At 52.7% G+C, this 18,811-nt stretch overlaps 1 protein-coding gene across 2 annotated transcripts in view; it reads left to right on the plus strand.

Moving 5' to 3' along the window:
- The window catches only part of WBP4 (WW domain binding protein 4), a 129,371-nt gene that overhangs the window by 71,844 nt on the left and 38,716 nt on the right, over positions 1 to 18,811 (plus strand). For both annotated transcript variants that reach the window (XM_075336851.1, XM_075336852.1), the window contains one exon: positions 8,039 to 8,094. In XM_075336851.1, the coding sequence (XP_075192966.1) occupies positions 8,039 to 8,094 (56 nt within the window). The remainder of the gene's footprint in view (positions 1 to 8,038; positions 8,095 to 18,811) is intronic.

The raw sequence follows: 18,811 nt of genomic DNA on the forward strand, positions 1-18,811 counted from the left end.
AGTGGGGGTGCAATCACTTCTTCGGAGTCAGTCACACCCCTTAAGGCGCCTCATGCACCTCCTGGGGAAGATGGTTGCAGCTATGGAAGCAGTGCCGTTCGCGCAATTCCATCTACGGCCACTCCAATGGGACATTCTTCGCAAATGGGACAAGTTTGGCTTCCCTCGACAAGAACATCTCTCTTTCCCTTGCAACCAAAACATCACTTCAGTGGTGGCTCCTACCCACATCTGTCTCGGGGAAAATCCTTCCTACCTCCAACCTGGGCCGTGGTCACCACGGACGCGAGCCTGTCAGGTTGGGGAGCGGTTTTTCTCCACCACAGGGCTCAAGGGACCTGGAATCCAATAGAATCGTCCCTTCAGATCAATATCCTGGAGATAAGGGCAGTATATCTAGCCCTATTGGCTTTCCATCGGTGGCTGGAGGGCAGGCAGATCCGAATACAGTCGGACAACGCCACTGCCGTCGCGTACATCAACCACCAAGGCGGCACTCGCAGTCGTCAAGCCTTCCAGGAAGTCCGCCGAATTCTGCAGTGGGTGGAAGACACAGGCTCCACCATCTCCGCAGTTCACATCACGGGCGTAGAAAACTGGGAAGGAGATTTTCTCAGTCGTCAGGGCATGGACGCGGGGGAATGGTCTCTTCACCCAGACGTGTTTCGAGTGATCTGTCGCCGCTGGGGAACGCCGGACGTCGACCTCATGGCGTCACGACACACACAAGGCCCATTTCTTTGTCGCTCCATTGGGAGACCCAGACAATTGGGTGTATAGCTTCTGCCTCCGGAGGCCACACAAAGTATTACACTTTAAAAAGTGTAACCCCTCCCCTCTGCTATACACCCTCCCGTGCATCACGGGCTCATCAGTTTTTATGCTTTGTGTTGAAGGAGGCTGACACTCACACAATGCTCCACATTTTAGTCAGCAGCAGCTGCTGATTATATCGGATGGAAGAAAAGAGGGCCCTAACAGGGCCCCCGGCATGCTCCCTTCTCACTCCACTAAGTCGGCGGTGTTGTTAAGGTTGAGGTACCCACTGCGGGTACACAGGCCGGAGCCACATGCCGTTTTCCTTCCCCATCCCTTAGGGGCTCTGGGGAAGTGGGATCCTATCCGGTCATCCAGACACTGGGACCGGCCTCCCTCCGCAGCCCCTGTGGGATTCTGCCGGACAGGAGACGGAGTATCTCAGGGACAGGGCCCTGCATATACAGGTACTCTGTGTCCCCTTGGGGACGGTGCATAGAGCACCTTGACCTCAGATGCTGCAGCGACTGCGGTGATTGGTATGACGCCGGGACTACCGCGCCGACCGCGCCTGCTTGCCGGCCGCGGTTTTAACTTTAGTCCCCGGCTTTTGCGGCCTAGTGCCTTACACTCCCGCCCCCGGCCCTGCCAGTCAGGGGGAAGAGCGGGACGGTCGGTCTAACGCCGACAGTGAGAGCTGGAGCACACTTGGCTGTCCTCCGCCCCCCCTCACTAAGCACTCTACGGCACAGATCCCCGCACAGGTACTCAGTGTCCCCTTGGGGACGGTGCATGGAGCACCTTGGCTCAGATTTGGCAGCGACTGCGGGGTTGGTACGGGACTACCGCGCCGACCGTGCCTGCTTGCCGGCCGCGATTTTTAACTCTAGCCCCCGGCTTTTGCGGCCTAGCGCCTTAAACTCCCGCCCCCGGCCCTGCCAGTCAGGGGGAAGGGCGGGACGGTCAGTCTGAGGCCGACAGTGAGGGCTGGAGCACACTCGGCTGTCCTCCGCCCCCCTCACGTTTCACTCGGGGCACCAGATTCCCGCACTTTTGGGGTTACGCCCACGGCTCCCCCCTCCACTGTAAACGCCGACAGCCATGTTTTTAAGCAGCACACACTGCTTGAGCGGTCGGTACGCCAGGGGGCTTCTTCTCGGTGCTGGGCCCCCTAGAGTGCTGAACTGTATATATAGATATATAATGTTTGTATGCATTTTCACAGTTCGACTGTACATATGTATCCCTCCAGTGATCACTGTGAGCATTGCTCGGGCCATGTGGCACTCGCTCAGCCGGAGCCGGGGGCACTGGTTGAGCTCCGCCGGCGTCCCCTGTCCAGGCGGCAGGGACAGAGTTGCAGCTTTTGCTGAGAAACTCTCTGAGTCATTTTCACTATCCATGACGCAGGCTATGGACAAATGGTCTGCTAAGATACTAGGAGCTTGCAGTCCAGACCGGCCCCTTACACAGGCCCCGGGCACTGCGGGATCGCCCCCAGGCCTCTCTCGGTCTGCGACGAAGCGTGCTCCTGGGGTGGCCTCTAGTTATTACGTGGTGGACTCCGGCACGAACCGCAGTCCCAGACCGGCTAAGCGGCCTTGCTTAGAATCTTCCCCGACTTCATCAAGGGTCTCAGCTTGAGGACTCTATAGAGGACGAGGCGGAGGTCGCAACCCAGGACTCTGTCCGGACGTGGCTCTCAAGGCTTCAGAGATGCTGTCCAGAAGCACAGGGCTTTCCCGGACAAGCGTTTTTACTAAACGCCTTTTTAACACACGTTGTCCCTTCCCCTCTGACGTTGTTAAGGGTTGGGCTCAGTGTCCCAAGGTGCCCCTCCAGTGTCTTGACTGGCGGCTAGATCAGTAGTAGCAGTGGCTGACGGTTCAACGCTCAAGAATGCCACGGACAGGCAGAGCTCCTAATGAGATCCATCTATGAAGCCATAGGCGCGTCCGTTGCCCCAGCCTTTGCAGCAGTGTGGGCACTCCAGGCTATCTCAGCTGCTCAGTCTGAGATTAATGCGGTCATACTCTGCTCCGCAATTAGCGTCTTTGACGTCTCAGGCGTCGGTATTTTCATCCTCCGCCGTGCATGCTGTCCTGGACTCGGCTAGCCGTACAGCGGTAGCATCCGCCACTCCGGTGGCAGTCCGCAGGGCCATGTGGCTACGCGAATGGAAGGCAGATTCTGCTTCCAAGAAGCTCTTGTCCGGTTTGTTTTATTCTGGCGACCGATTGTTTGGCGAACAATTGGATGAAACGATTGAGCAGTCCAAGGGAAAGGACTCGTGCTTACCCAGCCCAAACCAAAGAGACCTCAGCACCCTCAGCTAGGTCCCAATCCTCATCGTCCAACAGGTCACAGAAGAGCCAGAGAACCTCTTCTGCATGGCGGTCCAGGTCAGGGGAGCGGTCCCCACATGTCCAAGACCGATGGATGAGATATTCTGTCTTACGGTTACAGGATAGAGCTCAGTTCTCGTCCTCCGACTCGTTTCTTCAGAGCATCTCCGCCCCCCGAGCGAGCCGATGCACGTTTTCAGGCGGTGAACACTCCGACGGCAGGAGGAGTTGCGATCCCCGTTCCCCTTCAAGAACGTAGTCGCGGTTTTTACTCCAGCTTGTTCGTGGTACCAAGATAGGACGGATCACTCCGCCCCGTTCTGGACTTCACACTGCTCAACAGACAGAGAACCTGACGGTTCCGGATGGAATCTCTCCGCTTTGTCATCGCCTCGATGGCCCAAGGAGACTTCCTAGCATCAATCGACATCAGGGATGCTTATCTCCATGTGCCGATTGCACCAGAGCATCAACGCTTCCTGCGTTTCGCCATCAGGTCGAGTCTTCACCAAAGTCATGGCATCAGTGGTGCCGGCCCTACACTCTCATGCCTCGTGATGGAGTTTCATACTCTCTCAGCAATAGTGAAGCTCCCGCTGCATAAACAACGCTCACTACAGACAGGGGTGCACTCTCTCCTTCGGACCCAGTCACACCCCTTAAGGCGCCTCACACACTTCCTAAGGAAGATGGTGGCAGCAATGGAGGCAGTTCCCTTGCACAGATTCGTCTGCGTCCGCTTCTATCGGACACCGCAAATGGGACAGATCGACGTCCCTAAACAAGAACGCCTCTATTTCCCTTGCAAATCTTTCCGGCCCCAGCCGGGGCTGTGGTCACGACGGACGCGAGTCTGTCAGGGTGGGGAGCGGTCTTCCTCCGCCACAGGACTCAGGGAACCTGGACTCCGACAGAGTCTTCCCTTCAGATCAATGTTCTGGAGATAAGGGCAGTGTCTCTAGCCCTAAAGGCGTTCCAGCGGTGGCTGGAAGGCAGGCAGATCCGAAGTCAGTCGGACAACGCCACGGCGGTTGCGTACATCAACCACCAGGGCGGCACACGCAGTCGTCAAGCCTTCCGAGAAGTTCGGCGGACTCTGCTGTGGGCGGAAGTCACAGCCTCCGCCACCTCCGCAGTTCACATCCCGGGCGTAGAAAACTGAGAAGCAGATTTCTCAGTCGCCAGGGCATGGAAGCAGGGGAATGGTCTCTTCACCCGGACGTGTTTCTAGAGATCTGTTGCCGCTGGGGAACACCGGACGTCGATCTAATGGCGTCTCGGCACAACAACAAAGTCCCGGCATTCATGGCTCGGTCCAAGGATCACAGAGCTCGGGCGGCAGACACGTTAGTTCAGGACTGGTCGCAGTTTCGACTTATGTATTTCCTCCTCTGGCTCTACTGCCCAGAGGGTTACACAAGATCAGGTCAGACTGCCGCCGAGGAGATCGTGGTACCCGGATCTGTGGCACCTCACGGTGGGTCAACCGTAGGCACTCCCAGACCGACCAGACTTGCTGTCTCAAGGGCCTTTTTTTTCCATCTGAATACTGCGGCCCTCATCCTGATGGTGTGGCCATTGAGCCCTGGCCCCTAGCGTCATCAGGGTTATCTCAAGATGTCATCGCCACCATGAGACAGCCAAGGAAACAACGTCCGCCGAGATTTAGCCCAGGACTTGGAGGATCTTCTTATCCTGGTGCTCTGATCAGGGTTTTACTCCCTGGCCGTTTGCCTTTTTCCACTTTTCCTTCTTTCTTTCACTTCAATCCGGAATGGACAAGGGCTTGTCTCGGCTCTCTCAAGGGACAAGTATCGGCGCTTCCGTGTTTTTTCAAAAGCGTCTAGCCAGGCTTCCGCAGGTCCGCACGTTCCTGCAGGGGGGTTGACCACATAGTCCCATATTACGAGCGTCCGTTCGCACCCTGGGATCTTAACAGGGTGCTGACGACTCTTCGGAAGCCATCTTTCGAGCCGATGCGGGAGGTCTCTCTCTCGCCCTTCGCAGAAGGTGGCCTTCCTAGTGGCAGTCACATCACTCAGGAGAGTGTCTGAGCTAGCAGCGCTATCATGCAGAGCCCCCTTCCTGGTGTTTCACCAGGATAAGGGGTTCTGCGTCCGGTCCCGGACTTTCTCCCTAAGGTATCCCCGTTTCATCTCAAGCAGGATATCTTCTTACCCTTGGGCCCTCATCCAGTTCACCAATGTGAAAAGGATTTTCATTTATTAGATCTGGTGAGAGCACTCCGGCTCTACATTTCTCGCACGGCGCCCCGGCGCCGGTCGGATGCGCTCTTTGTCCTCGTCGCGGGCCAGAGTAAGGGATTTCAGGTTTTCAAGTCAACCTTGGCTCCGTGGATCAAGGAACCGATTCTTGAAGCCTACCGTTCTTGTGGGCTTCCAATTCCTGCAGGGCTGTAAGCCCATTCTACCAGAGCCGTAGATGCTTCCTGGGCATTGCGACACCAGGCTACGGCTCAGCAGGTGTGTCAGGCGGCTACCTGGTCGAGTCTGCACACTTTCACGAAAAACTATCAGGTACATGCCTCTGCTTCGGCAGATGCCAGCCTAGGTAGGCGACTCCTTCAGGCGGCAGTTGCCCACCTATAAGAGGGGGCCGTTTTCGGCTCTTTTTATCGAGGTATTCTTTTACCCACCCAGGGATTGCTTTTGGACATCCCAATTGTCTGGGTCTCCCAATGGAGCGACAAAGAAGAAGGGAATTTTGTTTACCGTAAATTCCTTTTCTTCTAGCTCCTATTGGGAGACCCAGCACCCGCCCCTGTTCCCTTCGGGCTGTTGTTCTTTGTGTACACATGTTGTTCATGTTGAATTGTTCTTTTGGTTCATGGTTTCAGTTCTCCGAACATCCTTCGGATTGAATTTACCTTAGACCAATTTATAAGTTTCCTCCTTCCTGCTTTGGCACCAAAACTGAGGAGCCCGTGATGCACGGGAGGGTGTATAGCAGAGGGGAGGGGTTACACTTTTTAAAGTGTAATACTTTGTGTGGCCTCCGGAGGCAGAAGCTATACACCCAATTGTCTGGGTCTCCCAATAGGAGCTAGAAGAAAAGGAATTTACGGTAAGTAAACAAAATTCCCTTCTTTTCCATCTGAATTCTGTGGCCCTCAACCTGACTGTGTGGCCATTGAGTCCTGGCTCCTAGCGTCTTCAGGGTTATCTCAGGATGTCATTGCCACCATGAGACAAGCCAGGAAGCCAACGTCCGCCAAGATCTATTACAGGTCTTGGCAAATCTTCTTTTCCTGGTTCTCTGATAACGGTTTTCCTCCATGGCCGTTTGCCTTACCCACATTCCTTTTCATTTCTACAATCTGGAATGGACAAGGGTTTGTTCCTCGGCTCTCTCAAGGGCCAAGTTTCGGCGCTCTCCGTGTTTTTTCAAAAGCGTCTAGCCAGGCTTCCGCAGGTCCGCACGTTCCTGCAGGGGGTTTGCCACATGGTTCCACCTTACAAACGTCCGTTGGAACCTTGGGATCTTAACAGGGTCCTGACGGCTCTTCAAAAGCCGCCTTTTGAGCCGCTGCGGGATGTCTCTCTCCCGTCTTTCCCAGAAGGTGGCCTTCCTGGTGGCAGTCACATCACTTCGGAGAGTGTCTGAGCTTGCAGCGCTGTCATGCAAAGCTCCCTTCCTGGTTTTTCACCAGGATAAGGTGGTTCTGCGTCCTGTCCCGGAATTTCTCCCTAAGGTGGTATCCCCTTTTCATCTAAATCAGGATATCTCCTTGCCTTCCTTTTGCCCTAATCCAATTCACCAGTGTGAAAAGGATTTGCACTCTTTGGATCTAGTGAGAGCACTCCGGCTCTACGTGTCTCGCACAGCGCCCCTGCGCCGTTCAGACGCGCTCTTTGTCCTTGTCGCTGGCCAGCGCAAGGGCTCTCAGGCCTCCAAGTCAACCTTGGCTCGGTGGATCAAGGAACCGATTCTCGAGGCCTACCGTACTTCTGGGCTTCCGCTCCCTTCAGGGTTGAAAGCCCATTCTACCAGAGCCGTAGGTGCGTCCTGGGCATTGCGGCATCGGGCGATGGCTCAGCAGGTGTGTCAGGCAGCTACGTGGTCTAGTCTGCACACTTTCACGAAGCACTATCAAGTGCATACCTATGCTTCGGCAGACGCCAGTCTAGGTAGGCGAATCTTCCAGGCGGCGGTTGCCCACCTGTAAGAGGGGGCCGTTTTCAGCTCTTTCTATTGAGGTATTGTTTTTTACCCACCCAGGGACTGCTCTTGGACGTCCCAATTGTCTGGGTCTCCCAATGGAGCAACAAAGAAAAAGGGAATTTTGTTTACTTACCGTAAATTCCTTTTCTTCTAGCTCCTATTGGGAGACCCAGCACCCACCCCTGTGCCCTTCGGGCTGGTTGTACTTTTGTGTACACATGTTGTTGATGTTGATTTGTTCATTTGGTTCATGGTCTTCAGTTCTCCGAACATCCTTCGGATTGAATTTACCCTAGACCAATTTTATAAGTTTTCTCCTTCCTGCTTTTGCACCAAAACTGAAGAGCCCGTGATCCACGGGAGGGTGTATAGGCAGAGGGGAGGGGTTACACTTTTTTAAAAGTGTAATACTTTGTGTGGCCTCCAGAGGCAGAAGCTATACACCCAATTGTCTGGGTCTCCCAATAGGAGCTAGAAGAAAAGGAATTTACGGTAAGTAAACAAAATTCCCTTTTTTGTATCTATTTCATCTATGTGAATAGATAAAAATCATTACAACACTCTGATGCACCAGTTGGTTGTTTAGGGTTATGGTTACTTGGTTACTGCTATATTGGATGGTGGGTCCATACATGATGGAGAAACTTTGCCCATTCATTAGTCATAGACACGATATTTAACTTTATTTGATTGTTTTATTTGGGATATGAGGTTTGGAATTAGTACACCATGTATTTGTTTTTATTTTTTCCAAGAATCTCAGTGGGAGGAGCCAGAAGGATTTAATGAGAAGATCGACCAGAATGAAAAGGTAATCACTGAATTAATACCTGATCCGGATCTGTCACCAGATGTGTAATGCTACATTTCACCTGCTGTGATGCTTGCTACTGGATAAAGCAATAGCGCTTTGGATTCCCCCACTGATTACAGATAATCTCTGGGGTCACAAAAGCTTTATCCAGGATCTGCTTATTGGTGGCATGCATGAATGGAAAATAACATTTACTAAAATGTTCAGGCCCTATCTTTAACAATATGGCACTGTCAGTTTGTGGCATGGTGTTTAAAGTTGTTTTTCGGTTACTTTAGGGAACATAGATGTTACAGGGCAAGCGCCGATATTAATCATTATCGTCAGTAAGCTGGCTTGTTAATAATGTGATATGGGCCAACACATGATATTAATTAGCATTATCAGATTTGACTAACAATAATTAATATAAGATGTAACATATAATCGCTTAACGCTAGCTATTCCTTTGCTATACATAATATATACCCGGCGACTAACTGAGACGAAACCGTGTATGGCCTTGTGCGCACACTGTGGTTTTACCCGCGGTTTTGCTGCAGAAATTTCTTGAGAAATGTTTGTAACCTTTCTGCAGACATTTCCCAGCAAAACTTATGGGAAAAAAAGAGCTGTGCGCACACTGAATTTTTTTTTTCTTTCTCAAGAACATTCTTTCTGCAGAATTTCTTGAGAAAATTTCTTGAGATAATGTGTATGTCACTTCTTTTCCGCAGGTATTTCACTCCATTCACTGTAATGTAATCTCGAAATACCGCGGGTATACCGCATGTAGCAAATGATGTTCGGTATACCCTCGGTATAGCCACGGTTTACCTGCGGTAATGTTCATCACTGCCTGCGTTTTGCAGGTAAGTGATATTATGACAGGAAGAGGAAGCGGAGCAGAGAGTAAACACACAGATCACAGACCTAGAATACACACAGATCACACACAGACACAGACATAGACATATAGAATACACATAGAAATCAAACATACATATTACAAAAAAAAGCGTGTGCTCTGCCGTATTTTTACCGTCCAGCCGAGGTAAACACACAGCGGCGGCCCGGTATTCTCAGGCTGGAGAGGGCAAGGGTTAATGACCCTGAACGCCCCCCCCCCCTCCCGCAGCCAAGATTATCAGCCCGTCGCTGCTCCGGGACTGTCGCATCCATTATGCGGCAGTCCCGGAGTGCCACCGGCTCTTCCCGATTGCCGTGATGCAGTGGCAATTCGGGGTAATAACGAGTTAATGGCAGCGCATCGCCGCCACTAAGTCCAGGCTTAATCATGGCACCGTCTATGAGACAGCTTCCATGATTAACCCGTAAGTAAAGTGAATAAACACACACGGAAAAATCCTTTATTTTAAATGTAACACAAAAAAGCCCCCTCTTTCACCCGTTTATTAACCCCCCAACACACAGCTCCGGCGTAATCCACCGAGGTCCCACGACGCTTGCATCCAGCCGCGACTGACTGACGCTGTACTGAATGCAGCCTTGCAACGAGCCTGCAGAGGTAATTACAGGTCATTTCCCACGGCCGGTAATGTGAACACACTACCGCTCGGGAGAACTGCAGCGTGTCATTTGTTGATTGATCTGTCCTCTATCTACTATCTATCTCAGAAGGAAATTACTTTTTTTTTTTTTTCCTTCCAATGTGCTTTATTGCATTGAATGCATTAAAACACATGTACCAACCCGCGGCAATACATCGGGTGCGTTATTACCGCGTTGCGGTATTCTGCCACATGGTGCAGATTTTTCTTAAGAAAAATCCATTTTCTAGTGCGCACATAGCCTAATAAACAATATTTATTAAACACTCAAAAGTCTACCGTATATGTATATTGTTACTCAATACCGCAACAAAAAACACAATATATAATACAAAACCCACAATATTCTATGAATTTCCATTAACGTCACATACACGACTGTCCTACACAATAGTCTTGTCCCTATGGAGATAAAGGGTTAATACAGCAATGCAGGGGAAATGCATTAATGATACTTAGCAAATTCCAGGACACTGCAGACTGAGGGATCCTTAGATGATCTGCTGAGAGGCAGAAAGAGAGAGGTGTGTGTGTGTGTGTGTGTGTGTGTGTGTGTGTGTGTGTGTGTGTACAGTGCCTTGTGAAAGTATTCGGCCTCTTTGAATTTTTCAACTTTTTCCCACATTTCAGGCTTCAAACATAAAGATAAAAATTTTAAATTTTATGGTGACGAATCAACAAGTGGGACACACTTGTGACGTTGAACAATATTTATGGCTTAGTTAACTTTGTAGCGCCACCTTTTTCTGTGATTACAGCTGCAAGTCTCTTGGGGTATGTCTCTATCAGTTTTGCACATCGAGAGGCTGAAATTCTTGCCCATTCTTCCTTTGCAAACAGCTGGAGCTGAGTGAGGTTGGATGGAGAGCGTTTGTGAACAGCAGTTTTCAGCTCTTTCCACAGATTCTCGATAGGATTCAGGTCTGGACTTTGACTTGGCCATTCTAACACCTGGATACTTTTATTTGTGAACCATTTTATTGTAGATTTTGCTTTATGTTTGGGATCATTTGTCTTTTTGGAAGACAAATCTCCGTCCCAGTCTCAGGTCTTTTGCAGACTCCAACAGGTTTTCTTCGAGAATGGTTCTGTATTTGGCTCCATCCATCTTCCAATCAATTTTAACAATCTTCCCTGTTCCTGCTGAAGAAAAGCAGGCCCAAACCATGATGCTGCCACCACAATGTTTGAGAGTGGGGATGGTGTGTTCAGGGTGATGAGCTGTGTTGCTTTTACGCCAAACATATCGTTTGGCATTGTGCCCAAAAAGTTCGATTTTTGGTTTCATCTGACCAGAGCACCTTCTTCCACATGTTTGGGGTGTCTCCCAGGTTGCTTGTGGCAAACTTTAAACAACACTTTTCTTTGTCGCTCCATTGGGAGACCCAGACAATTGGGTGTATAGCTTCTGCCTCCGGAGGCCACACAAAGTATTACACTTAAAAGTGTAAAGCCCCTCCCCTTCTGCCTATACACCCCCCGTGCATCACGGGCTCCTCAGTTTTTATGCTTTGTGCGAAGGAGGCTGACATCCACGCATAGCTCCACATCTTAGTCAGCAGCAGCTGCTGACTATGTCAGATGGAAGAAAAGAGGGCCCATAACAGGGCCCCCAGCATGCTCCCTTCTCACCCCACTCTGGTCGGCGGTGTTGTTAAGGTTGAGGTACCCATTGCGGGTACATAGGCAGGAGCCACATGCTGTTTTTCCTTCCCCATCCCTTAAGGGCTCTGGGTGAAGTGGGATCCTAATCGGTCTCCAGGCACGGGGACCGTGCTCCCTCCGCAGCCCCTGGGGAATCTGCTGGACAGGAGCCGGGTATCGTCAGGGACAAGGCCCTGCTACTGTGAGGTACTCTGTGTCCCCTTGGGGGACCGCGCATGGAGCGCTTGTGCCATACACACTGCAGCACTGCCGCGCCGACCGCGCTTATTTGCCGGCCGCGCTTATAACGTTAGTCCCCGGCTTTTGCGGCCTAGTATCGCATATTCCCGCCCCCAGGCCTGCCAGTCAGGGGAAGGGCGGGACGCTGCACAGGACGTCAGCGCTGAGGGCTGGAGCATACTTTGTATCCTCCTTGTATCCTCCTCCCCCCTCACTCAGCACCAGATTCCCGCACTTTCTAGGGCACGCCCACGGCCCCCTCCTCCCCACAGAACGCCGACAGCCATTCCTGTCAGCACTTCTGACGCTGGAGAGGAGAGACAACACGGCTCTGGGAGGCCCAGGCAGGGAATCTGGTGATCACACAACCGCTTTGAGCGGTCGGTAAGCAGCACCTGAGGTGCTGGCCCCACTGAGTGCCGAAGTGTACATATATATATATATGCTTATATGCTATACATTTACACTGTACGGTCGCACTGTTGATTTTTGGCTATATACCCTCCTGGATTGTACTCAGAGGAGACAACAGCATGTTGTCCGCAAAAAGCAAGGGTGCCAAAGCACAGGCTTACTTTGCAACCTGTACCTCATGTGCGGCTATACTACCGGCAGGTTCCACCGACCCTCATTGTGTGCAATGCTCGGCCCCTGTGGCACTTACTCAGCCGGAGCCTCTGCTACTGGTGGCCCAGGTGGAACCACCTGCTACCACTGTCCAGGTGACAGGGACGGAGTTTGCAGTATTTGCTGACAAACTGTCTGAGAGTATGGATAAATGGTCTGCTAAGATACTAGAAGCCTTACAATCCAGACCGGTGACTCAGGCCCCGGGCACTGTTGAATCATTGACCCCAGGCCCCCCTCAGTTGGAGCAGCAAAGTGCTCCTGGGGTGACCCATAGGTCCCAGGGTGAGGTCTCTGACACGGACCGCAGTCCCAGGCCGCCTAAGCGGGCTCGCTGGGAAATTCCCTCGACTTCATCACACTGTTCAGGGTCTCAGCAGGAGGACTCTCTGGATGATGAAACGGAGGTAGCAGATCAGGATTCTGATCCTGAGGCCGCTCTCAACCTAGATACGCCTGAAGGTGACGCCATAGTGAATGACCTTATAGCGACCATCAATCAGGTGTTGGATATTTCTCCCCCAGCTCCTCCAATTGAGGAGTCAGCTGCTCAGCAGGAGAAATTCCGTTTCAGGTTTCCCAAGCGTACAATGAGTACGTTTCTGGATCACTCTGACTTCAGAGAGGCAGTCCAGAAACACCGAGCTTGTCCAGATAAGCGTTTTTCCAAGCGCCTTAAGGATACACGTTATCCCTTCCCCCCTGACGTTGTCAAGAGCTGGGCTCAGTGTCCCAAGGTGGATCCTCCAGTCTCCAGACTGGCGGCTAGATCCATAGTTGCAGTGGAAGATGGGGCTTCACTCAAAGATGCCACTGACAGACAGATGGAGCTCTGGTTGAAATCCATCTATGAAGTTATCGGCGCGTCTTTTGCTCCAGCTTTCGCAGCCGTATGGGCACTCCAAGCTATCTCAGCTTGTCATGCGCAGATTAATGCAGTCACACGTACGTCTGCTCCGCAAGTGGTGTCCTTAACCTCTCAGGCGTCGGCGTTTGCGTCCTACGCCATTAATGCTGTCCTGGACTCTGCGAGCCGTACGGCGGTAGCATCCGCCAATTCGGTGGCAGTCCGCAGGGCCATGTGGCTACGTGAATGGAAGGCAGACTCTGCTTCCAAAAAGTTCTTAACCGGTTTGCCATTTTCTGGCGACCGCCTGTTTGGTGAGCGATTGGATGAAATCATTAAACAATCCAAGGGAAAGGACTCATCCTTACCCCAGTCCAAACCAAACCGACCTCAACAAGGGAAGGTACAATCGAGGTTTCGGTCCTTTCGGTCCGCGGGCAGGTCTCAATTCTCCTCGTCCAAAAGGCCTCAGAAGGATCAGAGGAACTCCGATTCATGGCGGTCTAAGTAACGTCCTAAAAAGACCGCCGGAGGAACCGCTCCCAAAGCGGCCTCCTCATGACTTTCGGCCTCCTGACACCGCATCCTCGGTCGGTGGCAGGCTTTCCCGCTTTTGCGACGCCTGGCTGCCACAGGTAAAAGACCGTTGGGTGAGAGACATTCTGTCTCACGGTTACAGGATAGAGTTCAGCTCTCGTCCTCCGACTCGATTCTTCAGAACATCTCCGCCCCCCGAGCGAGCCGATGCTCTTCTTCAGGCGGTGTGCACTCTGAAGGCAGAAGGAGTGGTGATCCCTGTTCCTTTTCAGCAACAGGGTCACGGTTTTTACTCCAACTTGTTCGTGGTGCCGAAAAAGGACGGATCCTTCCGTCCTGTTCTGGACCTAAAACTGCTCAACAAACACGTAAAAACCAGGCGGTTCCGGATGGAATCGCTCCGCTCCGTCATCGCCTCAATGTCCCAAGGAGATTTCCTAGCATCAATCGACATCAAAGATGCTTATCTCCACGTACCGATTGCATCAGAGCATCAGCGCTTCCTGCGTTTCGCCATAGGGGACGAACACCTTCAGTTCGTGGCACTGCCTTTCGGCCTGGCGACAGCCCCACGGGTCTTCACCAAGGTCATGGCAACAGTAGTAGCAGTTCTGCACTCTCAGGGACACTCGGTGATCCCTTACGTAGACGATCTGCTTGTCAAGGCACCCTCTCAAGTGGCATGCCAACACAGCCTGAACATTGCTCTGGAGACTCTCCAGAGTTTCGGGTGGATCATCAATTTTCCAAAGTCAAATCTGACACCGGCCCAATCACTGACGTATCTTGGCATGGAGTTTCATACTCTCTCAGCGATAGTGAAGCTTCCGCTGGACAAACAGCGTTCACTACAGACCCTGTCTGTAGTGAACGCTGTTTGTCCAGCGGAAGCTTCACTATGCAATCTCTCCTTCAAGGTCAGTCACACCCCCTGAGGCGCCTCATGCACTTCCTAGGGAAGATGGTAGCAGCAATGGAGGCAGTTCCTTTTGCGCAGTTTCATCTGCGTCCACTTCAATGGGACATTCTCCGCAAATGGGACAGGAAGTCGACGTCCCTCGACAGGAACGTCTCCCTTTCTCGGGCAGCCAAGGCTTCCCTTCAGTGGTGGCTTCTTCCCACTTCTCTGTCGAAGGGGAAATCCTTCCTGCCCCCATCCTGGGCTGTGGTCACGACGGACGCGAGCCTGTCAGGGTGGGGAGCGGTCTTTCTCCACCACAGGGCTCAGGGTACTTGGACTCAGCCAGAGTCCTCCCTTCAGATCAATGTTCTGGAGATAAGGGCAGTGTATCTTGCCCTAAAGGCGTTCCAGCCGTGGCTGGAAGGCAAGCAGATCCGAATTCAGTCGGACAACTCCACAGCGGTGGCATACATCAACCACCAAGGCGGAACACGCAGTCGGCAAGCCTTCCAGGAAGTCCGGCGGATTCTGCTATGGGTGGAAGCCACAGCCTCCACCATATCCGCAGTTCACATTCCGGGCGTAGAAAACTGGGAAGCAGACTTTCTCAGTCGCCAGGGCATGGACGCAGGGGAATGGTCCCTTCACCCGGACGTGTTTCAGGAGATCTGTTGCCGCTGGGGGAAGCCGGACGTCGACCTAATGGCGTCCCGGCACAACAACAAGGTACCGACATTCATGGCACGGTCTCAAGATCACAGAGCTCTGGCGGCAGACGCCTTAGTTCAGGATTGGTCGCAGTTTCAACTCCCTTATGTGTTTCCTCCTCTGGCACTGTTGCCCAGAGTGTTACGCAAGATCAGGTCCGACTGCCGCCGCGCCATCCTCGTCGCTCCAGACTGGCCGAGGAGGTCGTGGTACCCGGATCTGTGGCATCTCACGGTGGGCCAACCGTGGGCACTACCAGACCGACCAGACTTGCTGTCTCAAGGGCCGTTTTTCCATCTGAATTCTGCGGCCCTCAACCTGACTGTGTGGCCATTGAGTCCTGGATCCTAGCGTCTTCAGGGTTATCTCAAGAGGTCATTGCCACTATGAGACAGGCTAGGAAACCAACGTCCGCCAAGATCTACCACAGGACGTGGAGGATATTCTTATCTTGGTGCTCTGATCAAGGTTTTTCTCCCTGGCCATTTGCCTTGCCCACTTTTCTTTCCTTCCTTCAATCCGGATTGGAAAAAGGTTTGTACCTCGGCTCCCTTAAGGGACAAGTCTCAGCGCTCTCTGTGTTTTTTCAGAAGCGCCTAGCCAGACTTCCACAGGTACGCACGTTCCTGCAGGGGGTTTGTCACATAGTCCCTCCTTACAAGCGGCCGTTAGAACCCTGGGATCTGAACAGGGTGCTGATGGCTCTTCAGAAACCACCTTTCGAGCCAATGAAGGATATTTCTCTCTCACGCCTTTCGCAGAAAGTGGTCTTCCTAGTAGCAGTCACATCACTTCGGAGAGTGTCTGAGCTAGCAGCGCTGTCATGCAAGGCCCCTTTCCTGGTGTTTCACCAGGACAAGGTGGTTCTGCGTCCGGTTCCGGAATTTCTCCCTAAGGTGGTATCCCCCTTTCATCTCAATCAGGATATCTCCTTACCCTCTTTTTGTCCTCATCCAGTTCACCAATGTGAAAGGGATTTGCACTTGTTAGTTCTGGTGAGAGCACTCAGACTCTACATTTCTCGTACGGCGCCCCTGCGCCGCTCGGATGCACTCTTTGTCCTTGTCGCTGGCCAGCGTAAAGGGTCACAGGCTTCCAAATCAACCCTGGCTCGGTGGATCAAGGAACCAATTCTCGAAGCTTACTGATCTTCTGGGCTTCCGGTTCCCTCAGGGCTGAAGGCCCATTCTACCAGAGCCGTGGGTGCGTCCTGGGCTTTGCGGCACCAGGCTACGGCTCAGCAGGTGTGTCAGGCAGCTACCTGGTCGAGCCTGCACACTTTCACGAAACACTATCAGGTGCATACCTATGCTTCGGCAGATGCCAGCCTAGGTAGGCGAGTCCTTCAGGCGGCGGTTGCCCACCTGTAGGAAGGGGCCGTTTTACGGCTCTCTTACGAGGTATTATTTTACCCACCCAGGGACTGCTTTTGGACGTCCCAATTGTCTGGGTCTCCCAATGGAGCGACAAAGAAGAAGGGAATTTTGTTTACTTACCGTAAATTCCTTTTCTTTTTCGCTCCTAATTGGGAGACCCAGACAATTGGGTGTATAGCTACTGCCTCCGGAGGCCGCACAAAGTACTACACTCAAAAGTGTAAGGCCCCTCCCCTTCTGGCTATACACCCTCCCGTAGGAGTACGGATTCCTCAGTTTTAGCTTTGTGCGAAGGAGGTCACACACGCACGCATAGCTCCATTGTTTTTAGTCAGCAGCAGCTGCTGACTATGTCGGATGGAAGAAAAGAGGGCCCATACAGGGCCCCCAGCATGCTCCCTTCTCACCCCACTGTATGTCGGAGGTGTTTGTAAGGTTGAGGTACCCATTGCGGGTACGGAGGCTGGAGCCCACATGCTGATTCCTTCCCCATCCCTTTTTACAGGGCTCTGGGTGAAGTGGGATTTACTGGTCTCCAGGCACTGAGACCGTGCTCCATCTACAGCCCCTGGAGAAGATGCTGGATTGGAGCGGAGTACATCAGGGACATGGCCCTGCTTCCTCAAGGTACTCTGTGTCCCCGTGCATTTCGCGCTCACACCGCAGCATGCTGGGTGTTGTAGTGCGCCGGGGACATCAGCGCTGCGGCGCTTGTGCCATGGCCTCATTTCAGCTTCGCTGAAGCGGGCACACTTTTGGGGAACGGTCGCGCCGGCCGCTGGGACTGCGGCGCGGCTGGCACTTGTGGTGCGCCGGGGACTTCAGCGCGGGCCGCGCTTTTACGGCGGCCGCGCTGATAACTCGAGTCCCCGGCTTTTGCGGCCTGGTTCCGTTCGTTCCCGCCCCCAGACCTGCCAGTCAGGAGAGGGGCGGGACGCTGGTCAGTGCATCAGCGCTGAGGGCTGGAGTCGTTTTTACATACTCCAGCCCTCACAATAGGCACAGAGGGGACACTGTTTCCCGCACTTTTGTTTGGGAACTCCCACGGGCCGCCCCTCTCCACAGACGCCGGCAGCCATTCCTGCTGACACGCTGAGCTGCAGAGGGGAGCCGGGGAGACCCAGACAAGGAATTCTGCGCCTCTTACCCGCTATTCAGCGGGCGGTAAGCAGCCCTCCGGGCTCACCCCCTCTTGTGCCAGTAGTAATCTTAGTATTTTGTTCCTGCAAATACTTTGTACTGCATAGCGCTGGTCGCCTTTTGGCTATAGACTCTCTCACATTGCAGAGAGCCAACAGCATGTCGTCCACAAAACGCAAGGGTGCCAAGGCACAGACATTATATGCTTCCTGTACCGCATGTGGGACTTTTCTACCGGCAGGCTCCAATGACCCCCATTGTGTGCAGTGCTCGGCCCCTGTGGCACTTGCACAGCCGGGACCTCCGCTGGACGTGACCCAGGGTGTACCACCTGTGAATGCTGTCCAAGTGACAGGAACTGAGTTTACAGCTTTTGCTGACAGAATGTCTCTCACTATGTCACAAATTCTTGACACATTGCGGGCTAGGCCTGTACTTCAGGCCACGGACACTGTGCAATCATTGCCCCCTGGTCCCCCTCAGCTGAATTACTTCCAAGCTCCGGGACGGGCACATACACTTCAGGGTGAAGACTCTGACTCGGACGATGGTCCCAGGCAACCTAAGCGGGCTCGCTATGAGAGGCCTTCACATTCATCTCAATGGTCAGGATCCCAGCGAGATGAATCTATGGGTGATGAGGCGGACGTAACTGATCAGGATTCTGATCCTGGGACCGCTCTCAATCTAGATACACCAGATGGTGACGCCATAGTTAATGATCTTATAGCATCCATCAATAAGATGTTAAATATTTCTCCACCAGCTCCTCTTGTAGAGGAGTCAGCTTCGCAGCACGAGAGAATCCATTTCAGATATCCCAAGCGTACATTAAGCACTTTTCTGGACCACGCTGACTTTAGAGACGCAATCCAGAAACCCCACGCTTATCCGGAAAGGCGTTTTTCTAAACGGCTTAAAGATACACGCTATCCTTTTCCCCCTGAGGTGGTCAAGGGTTGGACCCAGTGTCCAAAAGTGGATCCTCCAATTTCCAGGCTTGCAGCTAGATCCTTGGTTGCAGTTGAAGATGGAGCGGCACTTAAAGATGCCACTGACAGGCAGATGGAGCTCTGGCTGAAATCCATCTATGAAGCTATTGGAGCGTCGTTAGCGCCATCTTTTGCTGCCGTATGGGCACTCC

The sequence above is a fragment of the Anomaloglossus baeobatrachus genome, chromosome 2 (assembly GCF_048569485.1).
Source record: "Anomaloglossus baeobatrachus isolate aAnoBae1 chromosome 2, aAnoBae1.hap1, whole genome shotgun sequence".
Taxonomy (NCBI): domain Eukaryota; kingdom Metazoa; phylum Chordata; class Amphibia; order Anura; family Aromobatidae; genus Anomaloglossus; species Anomaloglossus baeobatrachus.